The 20,005-nt window shown below is 46.0% G+C and overlaps 2 protein-coding genes and 1 pseudogene across 6 annotated transcripts; 1 reads left to right on the top strand and 2 right to left on the bottom strand.

The window, feature by feature from the left end:
* The first annotated feature begins 699 nt into the window (after positions 1–699).
* On the top strand, positions 700–2,091 carry LOC117194143 (annotated as a pseudogene).
* Positions 2,092–13,297: 11,206 nt separating this feature from the next.
* LOC117193727 lies at positions 13,298–16,097 on the bottom strand. 4 transcript variants are annotated; one of them, XR_004474665.1, is made up of 3 exons: positions 16,006–16,097; positions 13,573–15,887; positions 13,298–13,522 (listed from the first exon to the last, which is right to left on the bottom strand). XR_004474665.1 is itself a non-coding variant. In XM_033398454.1 (3 exons), exons 2-3 carry the CDS (start codon positions 15,004–15,006, stop codon positions 14,108–14,110), a joined length of 852 nt encoding a protein of 283 aa, XP_033254345.1. In that variant the 5' UTR covers positions 15,007–15,887; positions 16,006–16,097; the 3' UTR covers positions 14,012–14,107. The 4 variants fall into 4 exon arrangements, 3 of the variants coding, with proteins under 3 accessions (XP_033254343.1, XP_033254344.1, XP_033254345.1); XM_033398454.1 differs by lacking the exon at positions 13,298–13,522 and having other exon boundaries at positions 14,012–14,547; positions 14,595–15,887; XM_033398452.1 differs by having other exon boundaries at positions 13,299–15,887.
* Positions 16,098–17,183: 1,086 nt separating this feature from the next.
* On the bottom strand, positions 17,184–19,786 carry LOC117194202. 2 transcript variants are annotated; one of them, XM_033398857.1, is made up of 3 exons: positions 19,615–19,786; positions 18,350–19,564; positions 17,184–18,267 (listed from the first exon to the last, which is right to left on the bottom strand). In XM_033398857.1, exon 3 carries the CDS (start codon positions 18,059–18,061, stop codon positions 17,276–17,278), a length of 786 nt encoding a protein of 261 aa, XP_033254748.1. In that variant the 5' UTR covers positions 18,062–18,267; positions 18,350–19,564; positions 19,615–19,786; the 3' UTR covers positions 17,184–17,275. The 2 variants fall into 2 exon arrangements, with proteins under 2 accessions (XP_033254748.1, XP_033254747.1); XM_033398856.1 differs by having other exon boundaries at positions 18,350–19,786.
* Between the last annotated feature and the right edge of the window lie 219 nt (positions 19,787–20,005).

Genomic DNA, 20,005 nt, shown 5'->3' with positions numbered 1-20,005 from the left:
CCCCTCCCCACTGCTGCTGCTGCTGCTGATGATGATCGTCTCCTCCATTATGCAAACGGCGTAAAATTGTAAAACGCAGAAACGAATCCAATGCAAATGAAGCTCTTTCGTGCGCGCCGATGTATGGCTGTATGCTCGATGGAAGGGGATCAAGGGTGCCCCCGGGACGCTAGACACTAGACACTAGATACCTCCCCAAAGCATACCAAAATAAACAATGACCCAGAATTGATTCCCAGATCTTCTTACTTTCATTGCGTGCGATTCTGTTTTTCCCGTTCATTTGTTGATCTGTTTTTTTCGGCCGGTGATCGGTGCTAATAGGCGTGAGGGAAGATCCGGATTTGGATACAGTATTTGGGGAGTTTCTGTAAATTTATTATCATTGGATTAGCATCGAACGAAACACAGCTCAAACGCTTGACGTCACCTATGAAAAGATGGGGATATCTGTGAAATTCCACCGCAGCCAGAGACGCAGAATGTGTCATCTATGTAGAACATTCGGTGCTAATTAAAAGTCCATTCAACGCTCCGCTAGCCACGAAGAATAGACAATGAGGGGGGCCGCTCAGTTTGGCTACTGAACCGTAAACCCATCCACAGCAGCGCCAGCGCCAGCTCCAGCAGCAGCCCCAAAGTGGAGCACACCCAGGCCCCATGGCAGCAGAGCTTGCCTTCGTTGGGGATTGCGAGACAACAGGCTTTCGAAATGCATTTCGTTTGTGCAACGAAAGTGCAACCATCCCAGCGCTTCGCTACTCCCCTGCCACCGCTGACACACACACACGCACTGCTGCTACTGTCATTGCCTAATCTAATCCACCCTCTGGCCTCTTTTTTGCTTTGCAGATGTCTTACCTGTACTCCACCTTTGCCCAGCTGGTTAGCGTGCACTGCAAATCGACGGTGGGCGGCGGACTCCCGGTGAACCAGTGCAAGCATAATCTACTTACGAGAAGCTGCAGACACTCTCAGACGCGCAGCTGGAGGCACTCGATCCCTATCAGCGCGATGCCAATGAGCTGAGTAAGTACTCGTGTCGCGTGGGAAGGCAGACCAGGCCAGAGCAGACCTGGTCTGGCCAGACGCTGGCTTCCGCATCATAACTTCCGCACTGCAGAATCAACGTGTGGTCCAAGTAGTGCGTGATCTGATTTCTGTTTCTCTTCCCGTCCGCTTCTTCTCCGCAGTCTGGTCATCGATCATGCGGGAGCATCCGAGTGCCACACTGATCACCACGCGGAAACCGCTGCCGCCGGTGCCCACGCCGCCAGCCTCCTTGCTGATCATCCTCACCCACCAGCAGCTGCCGCAGCAGCAGGCAGCGGAGTCCAACGCGAACCCGCTCTTCGACAGCAATAACGAGCAGAAGCACCAGTATGCCATGGACATGGCCTACGGCTTTGGGTCTTCTTCTCCAATGCATCCCCAACAGCAGCAGCAGGCGAGCAGCGAACTGCCGATGGCCCTTGCCCTTACTGGAGAGCCGCCAAAGACCTACCTGAGCGGGCCACTGGTTTTCCGGCTCCGACCCGATGGCTCACCCGTGGAGGAGGACCAGAACCGGCAGCTGCCCCACGACGACGACCTGGACAGCTTCCGCCTGGGCCTGGCCGCAGCTGGAGCCGGAGGTCGGCCGCGCGCCACCATCCCCAACAGGCACCGCAAGATTGCCACGATCAGTGCCCTGAAGCAGCAGCACTTCGCCTCCATGCTCCAGAGTGACCTGCAGCCCCCCCACCAGATACAGAGGCGACTGTTCCGCCAGCAGCTGGCGTAAGACCCACACGCCTGGTGGCGTGGCCCTAGATATGTCTTTTGTGTGAGGATTGAATGTGATACAATATATATCTGCGTGCATGGATGAGTGCGTATGGTGGAGTGTGCCTGAGAGCCTTCCCTCGTTTTAGTTGAGGAGGAGGAGCAGGAGGATACACTTCTTGGATGCACTTTGAGCTTTAATGGAATTTCGACCGTATTCGTACAACGTTTAAGTTTTCTTTAATTTTATTTATTCGCGTGCATTAGCCGTAAGATCAAATACAAGTAGAGATTCTTGAATAATAAACCGCATAATTATTATCATTATTATTTGCTTGTTAATGGTTGGAGATCGTCGTGTGCACTTGACGATCCCAACAAAGACGGAGATCTGGGAGCTCTGTGAACCGGTTGGACATGTTAATGATGAAAGTCGCATCTTTGGCAATCCAGTTCCTTGTCGCACATACCCATCGCATGCCCATAAGCTGCACGCGAAAGCCTTATTAACCCACTTCGTGCCTGGAAACCTACTTAAAGCCAAACAATGGAGATGTACAGCCCACTCTCCCGAATGTACATCCCCCGAACAATTAGAACCCGCCGAGTTTGGCAATTACAATGCGATGTAACTGGTTGGGCCGGCTACCCGTGATGGGCACATGTAGCGTGCAGGTGTGGGATAGCTGTCGTTTACCCATACTAGTATGAAGAGATTTCGTGTGCACCTCTAGCTATGCTCTGACTAAGCTCGCCGGATTGTCGGGGTTCGTTCTACTCTCTCCTATCACATACTGACACACACTCGCATAATGTTTTAGGTGCACATTTAAAAATAATAAAATAATAATAAAAAAAAAAGAAGAACCAAACATAAAACTAACAACAGAATCCAGGTTTAACCGGAGCCAGGAATTGGTTATGGGACTAACAAGTTGTTTGTGGAAAGTGTGGACATACTTATCAATTACTCTACTCAAATGATGAGAAACTCCGGTGTTAGTGAGTATCTCTATCTTCTCTACCCTCCCGACCTATGCTATACAGGTAACCTGACCGTATAGACCCTTGAATAACGTTAAACAGTTATCATCCCACCACTTCGATCATGCCTTTCTGAGGGCGGAGTACTGAATTTAGAACATATTAGGATTGTACTTCAAAATCAATATCATTATATATATATATTTCAATAAATCCCTAATCATATAACTAAATTCTTGGGGGGAGTTTTCTTAACTTATAATTAAATCCATTTTTTTTGTTGTGTCTCGATAGCTTAATATATTAGTAAGGAATTGCGAAGAAATATTAAGAAAAATAAAGATTTAAAAATGACCATCATATATGGGTAACAGATTCTAAAGGGGTGAGAGGTACCAATACATTATGGTTACGGATTTATAAAGGGAATATCAATAGAAAATTACATGTAACACGCAGGTTACTTCCCAGCTCAGTGCATATATGTACTTGTTCTTATTTACAAACTCACAGCGCTTTTGGTAGGCTAGTACCGCTTTTTCCATTCGTGATCGTTGAGCTCAATGATGACGTTGGTGCATAATTCTAAGGAAAGGAAAAGATATTTAATACGAGTATATGTGCACATGAGCGTACTAGAGTGTACTGCTTTGTAATCTCAAGGAAAATTAATGTTGCTCTCATACCCATTAGTTTCCAAAAACCATTATGTTGGCTGTGTTACATAACTAACTATAAAACTGTATACATCGTGTGACGAAAGAGAATGGTTTTTAGCCTGGCACATGAAATCTAGAGGAAAAAGGGGCTTGTGTTACATCCACGAGTAACTATGGTCCTCTATTGCCGTGATCGAGAGACATGTCAGCCAGGCTGAGTAGGACTGCGCCTCCGGAAGAATCCAACAATAATGCAATCAATTCGAGTTCATTATTGGGTGTCGCTGGCGCAGCTAAATCACTTGAAGATGGGGTAAATTAACTCCTTAGCTGGGCTTCAGGTTGCCGATCAAATTTGACGTCGGTCTGCGGACTACACTCTCATTGGAGGCTCGATAAACGGGTGGCGTCAACGGCGCCAAAAATAAGGGTCCGGGGGCGCCTCTTGGTTTTCGCCGTGCATCCACACGGTTGTTGAGGCTTTCGACGGGCAACGTCAAGCTGCAGGTTTCGCTGCTCGGTGCCTCCCGCGGGTTTACTACTTGTCTTATCAATCCACCGGCAACACTCCTCTCATAGACCACACCGTATATGCACTCCTATGCGACTGATGATCGCACGAGCGGTACCGTGGCTACGGGCCGCCGTCCTATAACACAAATTCATATATATATATTTTACCACGAACACTTTCCAAATTAATCACGGACATACCAGCTATGTTTTCTTTTCTTTACACTGCTTTCCTGGTTAATTACTCCTGATTCTGGGTCTTTATTGAACTCGGTTCACGAGGTATGGCGTAGTTGCCAGAACTGTTCGTTGGCTAAATATATATATATATATATTTATTTATTCCCGAGTATAGCACAAACACGTCCGCTTTAATCAATCGATTCTTTGTCAATACTCCAGCCCAACTTCTGCAAGTTCAGCCAAGCGGTACCGAACCAAAAGCTCGAAGATCGGATGATATTTGGGGAATTTTAACTGCATAATCGGATGATCTTAGGAACTTTAACTGCATAATCGGATGATGTTGGGAATTTAAACTGCATAATCGGATGATCTTTCGCCCATTTGAGCGAACTTTTGGGCAAGCTTTTAATCTATGCTCTCCCTACGCTACGCTACTCTCTTGGGTCAAGGTAAACGTGACGTCTTTCGCTTAAATGCGTGCGCTGCGCGCCGACTCTCTTTAGAAAGCTTTTCGGAAAGCTTGCAGCTTACGATCCACTTTCGGAGTTACTATGTCTCTGCACTTTTAAGCATTACCAAAAGAAAACTATGCTTATCCGTGATGTTCTACACTCGTTCCCTTAATTCGGCCCCTACACCACAGTTGAAGACGTAATTGTTCTCACAATGAGACTTAAACTGAAGAAGGCCATTTACTAAGGTTTAAGCTGAATATCTTTCAAGTGATAGACTCCTAAGTTTTTCTTATCTTCGCTAGCTAATTGGTAATACATTGTCCCCACTCGGCGAATAACCTTGGCTGATATAAACACAGGCGCCAGCTTAGCGCTGAACTTTTTTAAAGCGTTGCTCTGACAAAAATTCCGGGCATACACGACGTCTCCGACTTTAAGTTGACGGACCCGGCTACCTAAGTTGTATGTCCTCGCATTCTGCTCGTGTGATTCAGCTACCTTTTGTTGGGCGGCTTGTCGACATACTTGTACTACATTTGGATATTCGACTCTGGTGTCATCCGATAGGAGATTTAGTCGTCTAAGTAGTTCATAATCCTTTCCGTTAAGAATCATATTCTGCCCAAAAGCAAGAAAATATGGCGAATACCCTGTGCTTCTATGGATATTGGCTCGTAACGCTGCACTAATTTCAGGTAACTTGTTGTCCCAATTAGTATGATCTTTGCCGACGTACGCTCTTATAGCCGCTAACACGGATCGGTTTAACCGTTCACTGGCATTGGCTTGCGGTGAATATATGGCAGTGCAGCGGTGAGTTACCCCGAATCTGGTAAGAAATGACTTGAAATTCCCAGAGACAAACTGCGAACCATTATCGGTAAGTATAGTCTCAGGGACCCCGAAAGTACTAAATAACATATTTTCTAGGAAGTCACACACTTTACTTGAGGTAAACTTTTTGAGCGGACATAAGAAATGAAATTTGGTGTTGTGATCTACAATTATTAAGATACCAATATTCCCTTGCTTGGAACGCGGATACGGGCCCAACAAATCTAGATAAAGCTTTTGAAAAGGTCTTTCTGAAATCATTGGCTTACCCATTGGTGGTCTTAGCACGACATTAGCACTTTTGGTCTGGCGACAAACGTCGCATTTTGATACATAGGCTCGTATTTGTGTAACCATTTTTGGCCAAAACAAGTACCTTTTCACCTTTTCAACGGTTTTCCCAATACCACTGTGGGAAGCGTCTGGGGGGTCATGAGCCCTGGAAATTATATCGCTGGTAAGGCCTGATGGAATCCAAAGCTTCCAAGTTTGTTTATCTGCTATCACGTCCCCTGAAGATGGTTCGGTTCTTTTATACACCAAATTATCGTCAATTTTCAAATCGGGTAACTTAAGTTGATTAAGCCTTATGTGTTCTATTAGATCCATGTATTCGTTCGATTTAAACTCTGTAGAAGTAAGGTCGACTATGGGTCCGTTGCCGTTCAGCTCTCTTACCTCGGGTTCATCTTGGCGTGACAACGCGTCGGCCACTACGTTTTCGGACCCTTTTCGATGTGATATTTGAAAATTAAATCCCTGTAATTTTATAGCCCAGCGGGCCAAGCGACCTGACAAATCTTTTTGCCTCATAAGCCATTGTAGGGACGCATGGTCCGTTATAACTTGGAAATCCTGTCCTTCTACGTAAGCTCTAAACTTCTTTATTCCTTTAATCACTGCCAAGCACTCGAGTTCAGTGACCGAATAGTTTCGTTGCGCCTTGGAAAGTTTCTCGGACATAAACGCTATAGGTAATTCTATCCCTTCCTCGTTTAATTGAGCTAGTACGCAGCCCAAACCAAAGGTGCTTGCGTCACATATTAACAAAAAGGGTTTCTTAAAATCGGGGGTGGCTAGGATTGGAGCAGATGTTAAGCAGGATTTGAGTTTATTGAAAGCTTCTTCAGCTGATGCGTTCCACTTAAGTGGTTGATGCTTTTTTAGTAGTTCCGTTAAGGGGTAGCTGACGGTGGCATAGTTATCGACAAAGCGTCTGTACCATCCAGCAAGTCCTAGAAATCTCCTTATCTGTTTCACCGTTTTTGGGATCGGGAACTCCATTATGGATTTTATTTTCCCCGGATCTGTCTTTAACTGACCATAACCTATTATGAACCCCAGATATTTAATCTCCCGTATACAAAAGTTTGACTTGGCTATATTAATCGTGAGATTTGCCTTACGCAAATGCATCGCTACCTCTTGTAACAGCACCAAGTGTGAATCAAAGTCATCTGAGAGCACCAGTAAATCGTCCAAATAGACAAAAACCCGATTCCTGAGGTGTGCAGGTATCACCTGATCCATAAGTCGGCACAAAGTTTGAGCGGCATTAGTTAAGCCAAACGGCATTACCTTATACTGGTAAAGCGGCCTATTGGGAATGGTAAAAGCTGTATAGTGCCGAGATTTTTCTTCCAAAGGAATCTGCCAGTATGCGTGTTTCATGTCAAGTCCCGTTATGTATTTGGCTGGTGGTAATCTACTAAGAATGCCATCAATATGTGGTAAAGGGTAGGCATCTTTGCGAGTGTTCTTATTAATTTCTCGAGAATCTAAACATAATCGATTTTTCGTACCTTTCTTAACTAAAACGCAATTGCTACTCCAGGAGCTATTCGATTCCTCGATCACGTCTAATGCCAGCATTTTCTCCACTTCGTCAAACATTAACTTTTCCTTCGCGGGTGAAATCGGCCAATGGCGTTGTTTGACTGGTCTATCGGGTACCATTTCGATCGTGTGTTGGATAGCTTTCGTACGTCCTAATCCTTCCCTTTCAAACGAAGGAAACGAATGGATCACGGATTCTAGTCTAACCTTTTGGTCTTTGCTTAGATCGTGTACTGGCGGGGATTCCGAAGCCCTGGTTTCATTTCCTACGTCTAATTCTTGTACCACCGATCTATCCGTTAAAAGTCTTGCTACAAGACCGAATTCTATCCAGAAATCAATCCCTAAATACACATTTTGTTTCAAGGCGGGTATTATGAAAAATTCTATCTCCTTAGTATGATCGCGAAAAGTTATGGGAACTGTAATTTTCGCTACTACCTTACAAGATTCATTATTGGCCGTTCGAATATTTCCGGAGCATTTCTTTGCCTTGGCGTGTTGCGCGAACGACTTAGCGGCTTCACTTCCAAGACAGCTTATCGTCGCCCCCGAATCTAGCAAGGCCATGAAGTTTTGTTCTTCTATGCTTAGTTCTATAAATAATCTGTTATCGGAGCTCAAAAGGACCGACGAGACAAGTCTTTTTCGCACCTTCTTTACCTTGGTCCAGAATTGCCTTAATCGTATGGTCGAACGTTTTGGTTGATACTTTAATTCTAGCTTATCTGAACGGGAACTTTCACCATCTATATCTATCTCCTCCGTCTGGGTTTGTGCCTCTACAAGGGACCTATTAGATCGAATTTTTGGACAATCCGGGTTGGAGGTGTTTTCTTGGAAAGTTTGCTCTTTCATTCTGTCATCATTGCCGGATGCGTCAGAATGGTGTTGGATTGCGCATCCCGCTTGCGGTTTTCCGATGGGTTACATTTTTCGCACTTTGGCTTAAAAGTATTTTTCGCCCCGCAGCCATAACAGAAGACTCGGCGTTCTGCTACGCAATCTTCAAACCGATGACCTGTTTTGTCGCAATTCCAGCAAACAAACCGCTTGCGGCGTAGCTCGGAGATACTCTCTTCTTCGAGTTCTTCGTCCTCACTCTGAATTTCTGATACGTGAGGTCTAGTTACCCTGTTTCTCTGTAAAAAGTTGCCAGCATCTTTACAGAAGTGTTCATGCTTTTTAACTTCCTCCCTCAACTCACTTCTATTCTGTATTTTTAAATGCAAAAGCTCATATCGCAGAGCACTTTTCGCATTCCGCTTAAGAATATCGATCAGCTTGAGTTCGCTTATCTCGTGTGAAAGTCGTGCCACTAACTTCTCAATGTCTGACTGAAAATCTTCGAAGGATTCGTTGTCCTTCTGTTGACGTTTCCGTATCATTTCCCAAAGGTCAAAATCATCTTTCTGATCGTCGAATCTTTGCCTAAACGCTGTACAGAACGATGACCAGGAGTATTGGTGGTTTCTTCGATGAAAATCCCAGAACCAATCGCTGGCTTTACCTGTGAAAAGCAGATGCAGATTGTCGCAAAGTAACTGGTCATCATTCCCCAGAGTCTGTCCTGTAAGAGCACGAACGCGATATAGAAATTCTTCTACGTGCATTGCGTCTCGAGAACCATCAAATTTAAGACGCCAGCTTAGTAGGATATTTGCCGCTTTTGCCGGTGCTACATTTCCGGCTGTTTGACTACTCCTAGGAGTTCTTCCTTGGGAATCGCCTCTAACCATGTAACTATCATTGTCTACGTCTCGTCTAACATTACTGTGTGACTCTGAGGGACCTCCGTTACCCGTAGCAGCCGCTGCGGCTAAATTCATATTGGAAAACTGGGCCTGTATAGTTTGTTCGATGGAAGTTTTTATGAACGAACTAAGGTTTTCCATCATAGATTTCTCCTGATTTTGCATGACCGAATGGATGTAATTCGTAAGGTTTTCAGGTTGAGCGTTACTAAGTGACCTATTTCCGTTGCTACTAATCGACTGTCGACTCTCGGATAAATATTGATCTAAACTAGCTTGATACCTTGTTTGCATTCCTCGTTTAGGGGTTGCTCCTCGCCCTCGACCTCGGCTGTTTGTTCTCCCTTTTCTACGTAATAAGGTTGGATCTAGTTGTCCCATTGTCTTCGTTTCCCCGAACATTAGGTGGTATGGAGCCAGAGCTTAGGTGTAATTCTGCTGCTAGAGTATTATTTTCGTAACGCAGTCTACCAGGTTCGCATTCCGACTTGCACACTGGACAAGACTTTTCGCTTTTCAAATGTTCGCATACGCACGTATTATGAAATCGGTGGTGACAAGGCGTGGTAGCTATTAACTAATCTTGCCGCAAATTTCCCTGGCAAATAATGCAAAGCGAGTCTGGATTGATCAATGCCGAAGCTAAATTTTCATTACTTCGGTGGACCGCCATGATTTGTATGAATTTCTTAATAAAAAAAAATAATAATGAAAATAAAATTATGAAACTAATATGCAAATATGAGTTAACGAATATGGAATTTACTTAATATGTTCGCCCTCTCCAGGCATGATCTAGGTGGTCTACCACTAACTGTACGTTTCGATTTGAATAGTTGAGTAATTAAGTTGTGTATGTTGGCCAGTTCTATTACCAGTTTTGAAGGTATAAGTCCGGATAATGGACAGTCTCTACTTATCATAAGTAGAAGATCGTGATTCCTAAAATCTGCGACTTTTTCCTAACCCAACTAGAATTTGATAAAGGAATCTCTACAGCCAAGCTCAAGATAATTTAATGAATATAACTTTGAGTCGGGGTATCCGTCTTTTGAATAACTCCCGCAGTTCCCTAAATCAACATCTTTAGCTATCTCGTTGGTGGAGTCCTATATCGTGATATCAGTATATTGTAACTACCTATATAAGCTAGTCCATCCGGAGGAAGAGACAACAGATTATACACAGGTCGACTTTTCCAACCATGAAAAATAGTCGTAGGTTCCGTATGCAACAGCTGTCGTACTCCCACCCGAAGAGATCTATCAGTATAGTATTACCAGAGAACTATTGTTTTGGATGGAATATAGAGCTATGGTGGAGCCTAGCCCCAGAATGACATGCCATGGGTACTAAAGTTAAGTACCAACTTTACGAGAGATCATGTCCCTTCGGGCCCCACGTTGGGCGCCAATTATGTAGCGTGCAGGTGTGGGATAGCTGTCGTTTACCCATACTAGTATGAAGAGATTTCGTGTGCACCTCTAGCTATGCTCTGACTAAGCTCGCCGGATTGTCGGGGTTCGTTCTACTCTCTCCTATCACATACTGACACACACTCGCATAATGTTTTAGGTGCACATTTAAAAATAATAAAATAATAATAAAAAAAAAAGAAGAACCAAACATAAAACTAACAACAGAATCCAGGTTTAACCGGAGCCAGGAATTGGTTATGGGACTAACAAGTTGTTTGTGGAAAGTGTGGACATACTTATCAATTACTCTACTCAAATGATGAGAAACTCCGGTGTTAGTGAGTATCTCTATCTTCTCTACCCTCCCGACCTATGCTATACAGGTAACCTGACCGTATAGACCCTTGAATAACGTTAAACAGTTATCATCCCACCACTTCGATCATGCCTTTCTGAGGGCGGAGTACTGAATTTAGAACATATTAGGATTGTACTTCAAAATCAATATCATTATATATATATATTTCAATAAATCCCTAATCATATAACTAAATTCTTGGGGGGGAGTTTTCTTAACTTATAATTAAATCCATTTTTTTTGTTGTGTCTCGATAGCTTAATATATTAGTAAGGAATTGCGAAGAAATATTAAGAAAAATAAAGATTTAAAAATGACCATCATATATGGGTAACAGATTCTAAAGGGGTGAGAGGTACCAATACATTATGGTTACGGATTTATAAAGGGAATATCAATAGAAAATTACATGTAACACGCAGGTTACTTCCCAGCTCAGTGCATATATGTACTTGTTCTTATTTACAAACTCACAGCGCTTTTGGTAGGCTAGTACCGCTTTTTCCATTCGTGATCGTTGAGCTCAATGATGACGTTGGTGCATAATTCTAAGGAAAGGAAAAGATATTTAATACGAGTATATGTGCACATGAGCGTACTAGAGTGTACTGCTTTGTAATCTCAAGGAAAATTAATGTTGCTCTCATACCCATTAGTTTCCAAAAACCATTATGTTGGCTGTGTTACATAACTAACTATAAAACTGTATACATCGTGTGACGAAAGAGAATGGTTTTTAGCCTGGCACATGAAATCTAGAGGAAAAAGGGGCTTGTGTTACATCCACGAGTAACTATGGTCCTCTATTGCCGTGATCGAGAGACATGTCAGCCAGGCTGAGTAGGACTGCGCCTCCGGAAGAATCCAACAATAATGCAATCAATTCGAGTTCATTATTGGGTGTCGCTGGCGCAGCTAAATCACTTGAAGATGGGGTAAATTAACTCCTTAGCTGGGCTTCAGGTTGCCGATCAAATTTGACGTCGGTCTGCGGACTACACTCTCATTGGAGGCTCGATAAACGGGTGGCGTCAACGGCGCCAAAAATAAGGGTCCGGGGGCGCCTCTTGGTTTTCGCCGTGCATCCACACGGTTGTTGAGGCTTTCGACGGGCAACGTCAAGCTGCAGGTTTCGCTGCTCGGTGCCTCCCGCGGGTTTACTACTTGTCTTATCAATCCACCGGCAACACTCCTCTCATAGACCACACCGTATATGCACTCCTATGCGACTGATGATCGCACGAGCGGTACCGTGGCTACGGGCCGCCGTCCTATAACACAAATTCATATATATATATTTTACCACGAACACTTTCCAAATTAATCACGGACATACCAGCTATGTTTTCTTTTCTTTACACTGCTTTCCTGGTTAATTACTCCTGATTCTGGGTCTTTATTGAACTCGGTTCACGAGGTATGGCGTAGTTGCCAGAACTGTTCGTTGGCTAAATATATATATATATATATTTATTTATTCCCGAGTATAGCACAAACACGTCCGCTTTAATCAATCGATTCTTTGTCAATACTCCAGCCCAACTTCTGCAAGTTCAGCCAAGCGGTACCGAACCAAAAGCTCGAAGATCGGATGATATTTGGGGAATTTTAACTGCATAATCGGATGATCTTAGGAACTTTAACTGCATAATCGGATGATGTTGGGAATTTAAACTGCATAATCGGATGATCTTTCGCCCATTTGAGCGAACTTTTGGGCAAGCTTTTAATCTATGCTCTCCCTACGCTACGCTACTCTCTTGGGTCAAGGTAAACGTGACGTCTTTCGCTTAAATGCGTGCGCTGCGCGCCGACTCTCTTTAGAAAGCTTTTCGGAAAGCTTGCAGCTTACGATCCACTTTCGGAGTTACTATGTCTCTGCACTTTTAAGCATTACCAAAAGAAAACTATGCTTATCCGTGATGTTCTACACTCGTTCCCTTAATTCGGCCCCTACACACATCAATCTCGGACATCCGACAATGCCGCCTTAATTGGGAACGTACGTCACCACAGCTGAATGAATGATTGGCGGAATTTTCATAAAAGCAATTGGCTTACCTGGCATTAACTTATTTGTTCAAAAGAGAAATAACAATTCGTCAGATAAGGGACCGACGACACGTTTTGAATTCCGACAGACGACTCCAGTTCTAACGGAAATCGATAAAAATATCGATTGAAATGACAGCGAATCCTTTACTTACCGTTAGATCTGGCCTTTTTGAAAATAACCAACAGACTCATACCCTGTGAAATGGATATTATAGATTTGGAAAAATGTTTGTCATCCCAGGCTCTAGTCAGCAGAAACTAGTCAGTATCTGTTTTAAAGATATTTCAACGAAATTTTCCAATGAGTATCGGGATCAGGATATACGTATTAAAAACAGTATCTTTATATAAAATTACAAGCGCCCATACTCCGGTTGACTGCAATAATGCTTCCATTACCAGCACATTTTTTAACTTTTTTTAAACCTAGTTTTAGTCAAAGTACAATAATTTGAAGTACATAAATGTAGTTAGTTTTGTGGAAAATTTATTCATCAACGGGATAAAACTGTGTGGGTGAGCTAAGTTAGCCAGAATTATTCAACGGAATTTTACGTATTTTTTGTTTGACCTTTTTCGCTAAACCTTTTTTTATGCAAATCCAATTGTCGATGGTCTCGCGGAGTTGCCTTTAATAGCACCAATTAAATCCGCGCTAGCAGTTATGCTGGCTGATTGCCGGTACTGGCACTGGTTCTGTTTTATTCTATAAATACATCGGTCATAACCTAGCACAATGTTGCCGAATAATCTTACCGCAGTATGTCCTCCTGCTTTAAACTCTCGACAGTAAAAGTGAAGCTTAAATTATGGCGGCACCTCGTGGTAGCCATTCACAATGTTCTCTGCTTCGATCAGAAAACTCACCAGTACGTGATCCCTCGGCGCTATCTCCTTCAATGTGTAGCGCAGAACCTTCTTCACGCACTGCACCATTCGTTCCCAGCCTCCTCCTTCAGATGGATTCACTGGGCAATTGAAAACCCACTCGATGCCTCGACCAGATAGCTCACGCTGAATCCTTTCTGACTCGAACACGTCGCCAAATCGTCTGGCTTCCCTGTCAGCTCCTATGAAGTTCTTGCCGTTGTCACTGCGCAGTCTATGTACTGGGCCTCGACGGCAGACGAAGTTCCGTATCGCAATTATACAGGAATCAGTTGACAGGTCATGTGCCAACTCCAGATGTATCGCCCTGGTCGTCAGGCACGTGAAAAGGGCGACCCAGCGCTTCTCCGTGTGCCGCGATACCTTTACCAATAGTGGTCCAAAGTAATCCAGTCCGGTATTCTTAAATGGCCAGCCATTGGCCTCCAGGCGATCCTTCGGCAGGGGTCCCATTATTGGCGGCGCAGCCCGCGCCCGATGCAACTTGCACACGTTGCATGCTGAGATCGTCTTCCGTAGTACACGTCTCAGCTTCGTAATCCAGAACCTTGTTCGGATCTCCGCAATCGTAGCATCCACGTTTTGATGCTTCATCTTGGCGTGGAAATGATGCACAATCATCTCCGTAAGACTGTGCTTGTGTGACAGGATTATTGGCCTCCTCGCACTGTATGGCAAACACAATGCGGCATCCACTCTGCCGTATGCTCGCAGAACTCCAGGGCCATCTATGTATGGCGCCAGTCCTCGAATGTCGCTTCCACTGTGCCTGTCTGACCAACAGGTTCTCCGCGGCCTCACCCAGGCTGTAGTCCTGAGTAGCCGACTGTAGCTTGAGAATCTCTGAAGAGAAATACAAAAGTCGTTCGCTGCCACCAACGAAAACTCACTTGGCATCTCCTCTTCGTCGTTATCATCCGGAACTCGTTTAAATCCGGCTTCAGGCTGCGGCCAGCTGCCTGCCGGCTGCCTCAAAAATGCTGGTCCGCCTAGCCAACGTGACTTCTGACTGAGGTCCACGTGGCATTGCGAACGCGTCGCATCATCCGCCGCGTTGTCGGCTGTTGGTACCCATCTCCATTGGGCTACCTTCGTCGACTCCAAGATTTCCGCCACCCGATTGCCCACGAACTGCTTATATCGTCGGTGGGTGCTGCCGATCCATCTTAGCACCGTCTTGGAGTCCGTCCATAAAACGATATCACTGATGGCCACACTGTGCTCCCTCTTAACAGTGTCCATCAGCCTGGTTCCTAGAACTGCTGCCTGCAGCTCCAACCGTGGGATTGACATTGTTCTCATCGGCGCGCACTTCGTTTTGGCACATACGAAGCTCACCAGCTCACGTCGTCATCCTCATAGGTGACCCTCCAGTAGGCCACTGCCGCGAATGCAGACTGACTTGCATCCACGAAGACGTGCATTTCTATAGCCCTCACGAGTCCACGCCCGAAGTAATGGCGAGGACATCGGAACTGTCTCACGGCGTCCATTTCCTAGCGCCAGTTCACAAAGGCCTTGTATATCTCGTCCGGAAGTGGTTCATCCCACTGGATCTTCTGCCTCCAAATCTCTCGTAGCAGCAACTTCGCAGTTATCATAAGGCAACACAGGAATCCCAGGGGATCGAACGTGGACATGACCAAGCTCAAATACTCCCTCTTGGTAGGGACTCGATCGCCGTTCACTACGCTGCTTGGAACTCGATGATACTTCACAGTGCACCTGAAGTCGTCCGTGGCTGCCTGCCAACACATTCCATCCAACGCTCGCGCTTCGTCCTGGTGGGCCCAATGCCGTCTCCACAATTGGTGAGCTGGATGAAAACTGGCTCAAATCCAGCGTTCGCATGTATCTCCTTCACTCGGGTAGATACGCTGATGGCTTCGCTCTCGGTAGCAAAGCTGTCCACATAGTCATCCACATAATGACAGTCGATGATGGCCTTGACTGCTCTTGGATCCGAATGTCGAAACTGTTCAGCATTCACAGTCTTCACGTAATGCGCAGCGCTTGGCGAGCAGGCTGCTCCAAAGGTCATTACGATCATCTCGTAGATGTCAGGATCTCTTCTGTCATCGCCATCTCTCCACAGAAACTGTTGGGAACATCTGTCTTCGGGTTGGATCAGGACCTGATGGAACATCTCCCTGATGTCACCACAGACTAAAACAGAACCTTCTCTAAAATGAAAGAGCACAGCTGGCAAGGGTTTATAATATTGAGGCCCTTTAGCCAGCGCCGAATTGAGCGATGTTCCTCCAACTCTGGCTGCAGCGTCAAAAACCAGCCGAATCTTACCCGGCTTGTTCGGGTTTTCGACTCCAAAGTGTGGCAAGTACCATAGCCTGTCGCTTTCCACTGGAACCTCGTTAGGCTCCAGACGTCGAGCGTATTCTTTAGACACGTAATCCTTGATGATCCTGGGGTATTCCTGCGCGAACGACCCCTTGCGCTTCATCTTCTTCTCGACGTTGACCAACCGCTTGTACGCCATATCATAGCTCCGTGGCAGCACAATGTGGTCATCCTTCCATAGTAGTCCTGTCTGGTAACGTTGGCCCAATCTCACCGTAGTATCTTCGAGTATCTTCTGCGCCCGCTCGTCGTCGCTGCCTGCAACTGGTGGCGCGGGCTTTGTAGTGGCCAGTGAAGCAAACCCAGATTAAATTCCCTAATAATTTCCCAGATATAAAGCAGATTCAAATCACGCGCCAACTTGATTAGTTCGAACACCAAGGCTTTAAAAACAGCTACTTCGAATATGGAGCTTTAATTGCTCGAATGTTCTTTTTCGTCTCTCGAGACCGAATTCCATGGAAGGGTCCCGTTAAAGCTCGTCTATGCCGCTTAAGCCGACAGCGACTGTGAACACGCGGATCAATTCCATTTTTCTCCCAAAACACTTCGGTTGTGCCTGTGCCAATAGTGCCGAACTCTAGTGGAAGTTCACGTGTCCCTGTATTACATAATACATACCAAATTACATAACTGAAAGTCGGCGGAGAATCGACTAAAAAAGCAAGATCAAGCTATATTGTGTGGTGAAAGTGCAAAGTGCTACGTAGAGAAATAGAAGGTGATTATAGAGGAAAGCAGGTTTGGTACATTCACTGAATTCCGAATCTATTACAGAATCTCTTGGTCACTGGAGGTCTGCCGTGCTTTGGCGCTCTCACGCCTAACCCCCCCCACGCAACCTCCAGTGTCTTATTTTTGGCCGCTTCGAATTACCAGCGTTTCCGTTGTACGGACGATCTGTATCGACTTTGAATGCCCTCTAAGCGTATCTTGCGAGATGCAACTCAACATCCTTGATGCGGAATCGACAACGCCTAGGAATTAAAGTGGAAATTTATGTCAGCTAAAATTGTGCAGAAGATGTGAATACAAGATCAGGAATCGGAATCTAGGGTGACCTGTGTCGTGGACAACATGTGATCATCGATCACAGTATAGTGCACTAACCCCGATTCCCTTTCCTGCTGAGGCTGCATTGCCAACAAGATTTAACCAGCCCGTAGCCGTAACATTATAGCTTCACGCCGAAGTTCTCGACATCGAAATAGTCTTACACCATCCTCTGAATAGTGTCCTCCAGTGACACAGCTAGGAGGCAAGACCGTGGTGAAGGCATGTTTGATTTCCCACTTACCGGCCCAAAGACAACCCAGCCCAGCTCGGTTGCAGCCGCATACGGTCTCTGTCTGGCAAACCGTCTCGATCTAAGTGGAAATCCTAGGTGTCCGTGATCCAGTCCAATGAGTATCTTCAGCACTGCGCTGCTGTAGGGCCTCATTGGTAGGCTGGCATCCTTATCCACGCCTTGAACATCTCGTCGGCGTAAAGTCTGCATCGGCAGGCTCAGGTTCGAAACGGAATACACGTTTCGCAACGCATGGCGGATTGGCTTGCCTGCTCCACTGATTTGCAGGCTTACCAAGCTGGTAAGCTCCCTGGAGGATCTACCTTCAAACCACTGAATATTCAGATGTCGATGCTCACCTTGCACGTCGTCGATCATCGTAACAGATGATCCTTCATCCAAGAGTGCGTATGTATCCACCCGTCGGTTTGCTCCGTACAGCCTTACAGGCAGTATACGAAACAGTAGGCGGCCTCTTTCTGCGTCGACACAATTTAATATCCTCTGTGCGGGGGCATCCGCCTGCGGAGCCCTTCTGTCCAGGCTACGTCTAGAAACTGCTGTCTGCTGGTTTCGCTGGCTGTAGCTTTCCTCACCGCCTCGTTGCGGCGACCTTCTACGTTCGTTTTCCACACAATGTAGCAGACGGTGATGCCTCTTTCTGCATCCATTCACTTGACACTCACCATGCGAATTGCAGGATCTAGTCATGTGACCACTTTGTAGGGATGAAAAGCATAGTCGATGCCTCCTCACGTACCTCCACCTGTCTGGTGGAGAAGCTCCATTGAAGTCTCCGCAGCCTTTAACTGCATGTTGCCCTCCACAGATTGGACAACCTCTGAGACGGCTGTCTTGCTGCTCGCCTCGGTCTTGGTCGATGCTAGCATGTAGCAATCGACGCTTTGGTTCCTTCCCTTCAATGTCCACGATAGTACACCCCACGTTAGCATACTCCGTCAACCACGCACTAAAATTCACTAAAATGAGATTACTCACTCGGGTTGCAAAGGGAATAATCTTCGCCAGATTGTGCTCCGAAATATTGGGCACCTCTCGTATTCCACTCAGCTGGCTGCGTATAAGCTGCTCCGGTCGGCCATATATGAAACGCAGCTGCTCCACAACAGTGCTTACGTTGCTTGGATGAATTAGGAGAGACTTGACGGTCTCGCGGGCTTCATCCTTCAGTGCCTTCAACAAGCGTTGGTTGTTCTCCAGGTCTGTACAGTTGTACGCTTGCGTTGTCTCAGTATATGCACAAAGGAAGATCGGCTAATCCTCAGGCTGACCTCCAAATACTGGCAGATCGGGAAGCTTGCGGGGCATATAGTTTCCACTGCTTCCATTTGGTGTCGTCCAGGCGTAGGATCCAGCTAGCGGCGTCGGCGTCGTGTCGTTGTAAATGCCTACAGCCGGCGCCATCACTCCATGCGCTGTCTGCGCTGTGCTGGTTGCGCAAAATGGCGTAAAATAGCTGCTACTCGCAAGCAGCGGTGGTCCGCTATAAGATGGCGGCTGCGAGCATGCTGTACTGCTCACTCCGACCCCGTTAGCTTACAGACAATAACGGACCACTCCAAGATGGCGTCAGCTGTGACGCCGCACTGCTCGCCCCGACCCCGTTAGGTATTACGGTATCGATGGGCGTACTCACATAGTTCTGGGCTCTTGCCCTTTCCAGTTCCTTCCTGGGAAGCTACCAAGGAGGCTGTGGTGGCTTGGCTAGGAATCAGCGGCGCCGACGTAACTATTACTTTCGACTTCGGCGGCCTGTTTTCTGCACTACTACTTCCAGATTGCGAAGGCGCACTCGTTGTTGTGGGGGTGGCTTGCCCCTCCATTATTCGGTTACTTCTTCTAGGGGAATGTTGCATCCTTCTATTCCCTAGAAGTTCCAGCTAGTCGACGCTGCCTGCGTCTGCTTTTGGTCGCTGCCTGCGGCCCAGTCCAAATATACACGCTGTCCGCGTTCCTGTCCGCTGCCTGCAGCCCAGCTCAAATCGACGCTGCCTGCGTCCCTGGCAATTCTCTGACTGGAGGTGGCTGACTGCCTGTACTCCAGCACAAATTGCCCTTGCAGTTCCTTGCCTAGGACTGCGAATAAAAGATCATGTCGATGGTCCCGCGGAGTTGCCTTTAATAGCACCAATTAAATCCGCGCTAGCAGTTATGCTGGCTGATTGCCGGTACTGGCACTGGTTCTGTTTTATTCTATAAATACATCGGTCATAACCTAGCACAATGTTGCCAAATAATCTTACCGCAGTATGTCCTCCTGCTTTAACCTCTCGACAGTAAAAGTGAAGCTCAAATTATGGCGGCACCTCGTGGTAGCCGAAAATATGCCCGTTCATTCGTGGCTGGAAATTCACCATCTATCGATATACATGTAGTAGTTTAAGTTGCTTGATGGCAACGAGTAACATTTATTTGATAAGTATGTTGGACTTAAAATTATAACAGCTCCAAGTTTTACAAGTATGTTTGTGACTAATTATATGCGTGTACGTCTGATGCGTGGCTGAACTGACAACTGACTGATCTCTCTCTCTTGCTATCGGCTCTCTCAGAGCCGATTACTGCTCTATCCCGACGACACGACGAAAACACGACCGCTTCGTGTCTCTCTCTTTCCTTCGTTTCCTACAACCG

Source organism: Drosophila miranda (assembly GCF_003369915.1).
Source record: "Drosophila miranda strain MSH22 chromosome Y unlocalized genomic scaffold, D.miranda_PacBio2.1 Contig_Y2_pilon, whole genome shotgun sequence".
NCBI classification, from domain to species: Eukaryota; Metazoa; Arthropoda; class Insecta; order Diptera; family Drosophilidae; genus Drosophila; species Drosophila miranda.
This window is presented reverse-complemented; position numbering and strand designations above follow the sequence as displayed.